We start from the raw sequence: 5,536 nt of genomic DNA, 5'->3' as shown, positions 1-5,536 counted from the left end.
AAAGAAAGAAAGAAAGATACCACAATCACAATAATTCATTGAACTTTCAAAAGGAGAGAACAGAACTGAGTCTACTAGAGGTGAGAAAGGAGGAAGGGGAGGGGAGGTTAGCAAGAAATTGGTAAAGGGCCACAAAAAATGAGAACAGAACTGAGTCTACTAGAGGTGAGAAAGGAGGAAGGGGAGGGGAGGTTAGCAAGAAATTAGTAAAGGGCCACAAAAAATGATTTCATTGTGTAACGAACAAACTAATTATACTGAAAAATAAGTAAATAAGTAAAATTATTTTTAAAAAAAAAAAAAAAAGATGCTCATTGCCTAGAGTAGAGCAGCAGCTCCTGTACATTCTGCCTGTGCAATTCACATAATGTATGTCATGGCTACATTGGATAGCCTCCCATGGGTGGTTTCTGATTTTCTATAGGCTCTGACTTAGGTAAAAACAGGTCTAAATTGATGCAAGTCTTGTTTCACTTGCTGTGATTCCACCCCTTTTCTCATTGCAGTTTAGAGCTCAAATGCTACCTTCCTAGAAGTCTTCCCTAATCTTTTCAAATGCAACACATCCTCTCTGTTCTCATGTAGGAGGCAGGGGTGTCTCTCTACCGCGGTGTTCGTGTTGTTCTGTCTTTCATTGCAGCGATGTACATATCCTGAGTGCCCAGGTCCTTTCTGGGTCTCCCAGACCACCAAGCACAACCCTTTCTTCTCCACACAGATACCATTAAACAGTTGTCAAATTGAACTGTATTTAATTGGCTCACTGGCCGAAACAGGAACTAAATATGGGTGGGGACGCTGAGCTCTAAGCAGCTGGTGACCTGGCCCGCACCCAGGAAAAAAGTGGAGGGGACTTTGGATCCTTCTAAACATATTAAGCAGCTGGACCCAGTGCATTCATTCTACCTGGGAAAAACACGTTCCTTACAGCAAAGAACTGGGAACAGGATCAAGGGAGACTTGGCTGCTGGCAAAGCAAAGTGAGTATGCTTAATCTAGTGGTTTCTATGGATAACTGAGGGATGGTGATAAGGTATTTCTGATAAATGAGATTTATAGTGAATCTGAGTGCGAGCAGAGAGGACATGGCAGGGTTCATTGTACTACCTTTATTGGGTCTGCTCCAAAAAAAATAAAAAAGAGATGGGATGGATAGAAAAGAAAGGGGAGACAGAAGTAGGAAGAGAGGGAGGGAGGAAATAAGAAAGACAAAATAATTTTAAAACCATTCCAGAATTTATTAATAGTGTAGAAAATTGAGTGGTGTAAGAAACCCAGTGGAGATTCCCTTGAGGATGACGATGTCCATTCAATTAATATTTACATGAGGGGGACCTTGGAGAATTCATGTCCATTCTTCCACCCTCAGTTTTCTTTTCCAGAAAATGAGAAAATTGAACTCAATATTCTCTAAGAGGTTTTCTAGTTCTGAAATTTTGTTATCAGATAAAACTAAAATATGCAAAGCACCAGGCTAAATACCATGAGAGATACAAAGATGAAAACACACAGTGCTTGCCTCCTTATAGCACTTAACCTCCTCGGGCCTTAGTTTTCTCACCTGTGAAACTGGGCAAGTGTGAGGTTTCAAGGACATAAATTTGTAAAGCATTGACCTCCTGGGCACCTCTTAAGTGCCCTGTGACTGCTATCTAATACGATCTCTAAAATGGGATTAATAAACTCATAGGGATTGAGATGCTCAAATGAGCTAGCAGAATCAAAAGTCCTTTTTAAATGTAAACACGAGTGCATATGTGAAGGACGACTCTATCACGTTTATTTTTTAGCAGCATGAGTTCGATGAGTTCGACAGGCCCCATGGCCAATTCCGTGTTTGTGGTGGCACCCCACAGTGGTTATCCTGTGAGCCCGGGAGTCATGTCTCAGGTGCCCCTATATCCAAACAACCAGCCCCAAGGCCACCTAATTCCTGGAAACCCACCTGGTTTGGTGTTGAATGTGAATGAGCAGCCTGCCCAGAAAGCCTTGAAAGAAGGCAAAGCCTTAGGGGTAAGTGAGATTTCACTTTGCAGGCCGGGGGTCACATGGCTGGAGCTGGAGGAGGGGAAGGTTTGGAAAATATGGAAACTCCAAATCCAGCAGGTGGTGTTGAAGCTGATGGGCTTTGCCAAACCCGGGTCTATTAGAAAGCTTGGCTGTGCAACATCACCAGGAGCCTTGGTATAGAGCCTTGTATTTTCTGATACAGGCATTTTGTGAAAGAGGGGGGAAAGTGACAACGACAACAATTAAAAAAAAAAAAAAGCAGTGCACTTGAATGTTGATCCTGTCACCAGCATCCATGTTGATCCATGTGGCCCCTGAAAGAAAAGTGGATCCAACAAGGCCAAGGTAGGCCACAAGGTGGAGTCAAAACCCGGTGCGATTGAATCAATGGGAAAAAAAGCAGGTTAGACAACCAACAAAATAAGAGTCCACAACCATCCCTGAAAGGCTGTCCTTAGTGGGACTACAGAAATCTTATTTCACTGTGTAGCCAAATCATGACAAGCACGATTCTGACCGAGACCACCCAAGCTCCAACTCTAGCCCCACCCTCTAATATTGCTCATGGGAGTGTAAGTTGATGCAACCTGTATGCAGGGCATTTGGATCTGTCAAATTTACAATATGCCCAATGATTCCATTCCTGAGACTTTATCTTCCAGATATACCCGCACCCACAAAAAATGCGGTACATATGAGCTTATTCATTGCAGCATGGTTTGTGATAAAGAAAGAAGGGAAACAACCAAAATATGCACTGATGTAATACTGGTTAAATCAATGTATTGCACATCCAAAGAATGAAATGTAGTGGAGCTATAAAAAGAACAAGGAAGCTCGTTACATAATGATATAGGCATACACTAAGATGTATCTTTAATGGGAGAAAGTAAGGGACAGACGTTGTGTATAACTTGCTACCATTTGTGTAAATTTAAGGAAATAATATGTTTGTATGGGCTACCATGTTTGTAGTATACATACAAACATACATATATATATACATGTTTGTATATATACGTGTGTGTGTGTGTATATATGTATAGATACCATTTGTGCAAGAATGTATCTGTGTTGGTTTTCTAAGGCTGCCATAACAAAGCTGCCACCATAAATTAAATGGCTTAGAACAATGGAAATGAATTGTCTCACACTTCTGGAAGCCAGAAGCTGGTAATCAAGGTGTGGTCAGGGCCACACTCCCTCTGAAGGCATTAGGGAAATATCAGCCCAGGCCTTTCTTCTTGGCTTGTGGCAGCACGACTTCAATCTTTACATGACATTCTTGTTATAAGGACACTGGTCATATTGGATTAGGGGTCCACCCTACTCCAATGTGACTCATCTTAGCTAATTACATCTGTAACAATCCTTTTTCCAAATAAGGTCACATTCTGAGATTCTAAGGGTTAGGACTTTAACAATTAATTTGGTGGGCAGGAGGGGTTGGGGGGACACAATTCAACCCATAACAATATCCTAAAGAAATAAGAGAGGAGATCAAAGATTTACAAACAAGTTTGTTCATTGCAACATTATGTATAGTAGGAAAAAAACAGAAACAATCTTACCTGTCCAATATCTCTGTTCCAACTACTCCATAGAACTTTATGATGGAATCTGAGCAGACTTAAAAAGCATATGCTTGAAGAATATTTAATACCATGGGGGCATGTTCGTGATGAAATATTAAGTTAATAAAATACAGAGCCATTTTGTATTGTCAAGGTTATATTCGAAAAGAATAGGGCTTGCCGGTTAATTCAGTTGGTTAGAGTAGGGTACCCATAACACCAAGGTCCAGCGTTGGATCCTTATACCAACCAGCCTCCAAAAACAAACAAACAAAAAGAATTATGGAAGGTTATACACCAAAATGTAAATGGTTGTTTTCTCCAGGTGGGGGGAAATTATGGGGAGTTGTTATTGCATTTGTACATTTTTTGTATTACTCTTTAGACAAGGAAAACAAAACGTTTTATTAAAATTAAAAACGTGGCTCAAAGGGAAGGCAGGATCTAGCCTCAGAAACAAAGGCTCAGCTTGTGGTTCCCCAACAGGTCGTCCAGATCCTGATCGGCCTGGTACACATCGGCCTTGGCTCCATCCTGGTGACAGTCCTCTCCGGGTACTATGTACCTATCTCATTCTATGGAGGCTTTCCCTTCTGGGGAGGCATCTGGGTGAGTAACTTGAGTCACCCTGAAAAGGAGTTCCCAGAAGGTGCCAGCACGCTTAGGTTGTTCACCAGGTGCATTCGTTTGCTAAGGCTGCTGTAATGAAGCACCACAGACGGGAGCTGAAACAATGGAAGTTTGTTATCTCACAATTCTGGGGCCAGAAACTTGAGATCGAAGTGTCCCCTGAGATGTTTCTACTTGACTTGCAGATGGCCATCCCTCTGTGCCTGTCTGTGTCCTAAGCTCTTCCTGTAAGGACACCAGTCACCCTAATGACCTCATTTAACCTTTTTTACCTATTTAAACATCCTCACACACCTACCTGTGACTCAAATACAACTTTTTTCACAGGTAGTAAAACTCTAGAGTAATCTAGATGTCAGTCAAGTCACCCTATCCCATAAAATTTAAATAAAATAGCCTAGAGCTAGCCTCCACCTCCAAATACAGTCACATTCTGAGGTACTGGGGGTTAGGACTTCAACATATGAATTTTGGGGGGCTGATGGGGGGACACAATTCAGCCCATAATATCAAGTTACAGTCCTGCAAGGTGGCACCCACTTGAAGGGGGCACCTTATCTAGTTCACCCATCCCAAAGATCAGGAAACATTTTTGTAGTTCTTCAACTTAGAGGTGATACATTTACTTAATTCACAAAAAAAGGCACCAACGTGTAAAAAGATGTGCTGGGAATAGCCCTCAAGTGTTGTTCAATACAGGCCCACGAGCCTGACGAGGAGACATGCACTTTCACCAGCGGTCAAGAGTGGCTTCCCAGTCATAGGACAGCAAGGGTCTGCATGCTTGAGCAACGAGAGCTCTTAATCTAGAGGCCATAGATGGGCTTTGGAGGGGAGGCCCCATTTGGGGAAAATATCTGGTATGTTAGATGTGCATTTTTTTTTCTGGAAAGGTCCATAGCTTTCATCAGTTTCTCAGGGTGGTCTGTGACTCCATAGAAGGTTAAGAACATAGTCTTTCTCCCATCCAGTTTATTGCCTTTATGATTTTTTCTTCTCTCCCTCGTGCCTCCCCACCCCCCAGGCACACAACACTCCCTCCCTCTTCTCCCCTCTCCAACTACCTTTCCCCTTTTTCTCACTTCTGTTACACAGTGTTTCCCCTGACTCACACACCTATCTATAGACCCAAATGCAACTTTTCTCACAGATAGCAAAACTCTGGAGTAACCTAGACGTCAGCCCAAGTCACCATAAAATTTAAATAACATAGCCTAGAGCTATCCCCCACCCTCACCCCACACAAGATCTGCAAAATGGCAGGCTTCGTGCTCTTGGGAGCATCTCTCTCTGAGGGCCCGCTCTCTCTTTTTCCCATCCAT

At 42.5% G+C, this 5,536-nt stretch overlaps 1 protein-coding gene across 1 annotated transcript in view; it reads left to right on the top strand.

The window, feature by feature from the left end:
* Positions 1-1,794: 1,794 nt before the first annotated feature.
* Positions 1,795-5,536, top strand: part of MS4A8 (membrane-spanning 4-domains, subfamily A, member 8) — a 14,842-nt gene continuing 11,100 nt past the window's right edge. The window contains exons 1-2 of the mRNA XM_008585614.1: positions 1,795-2,013; positions 4,071-4,193. Coding sequence (XP_008583836.1) covers positions 1,795-2,013; positions 4,071-4,193 — 342 coding nt within the window. The remainder of the gene's footprint in view (positions 2,014-4,070; positions 4,194-5,536) is intronic.

Source organism: Galeopterus variegatus, unplaced genomic scaffold, assembly GCF_000696425.1.
Source record: "Galeopterus variegatus unplaced genomic scaffold, G_variegatus-3.0.2 Scaffold3640, whole genome shotgun sequence".
In the NCBI taxonomy this organism is placed as follows: Eukaryota; Metazoa; Chordata; class Mammalia; order Dermoptera; family Cynocephalidae; genus Galeopterus; species Galeopterus variegatus.
This window is presented reverse-complemented; position numbering and strand designations above follow the sequence as displayed.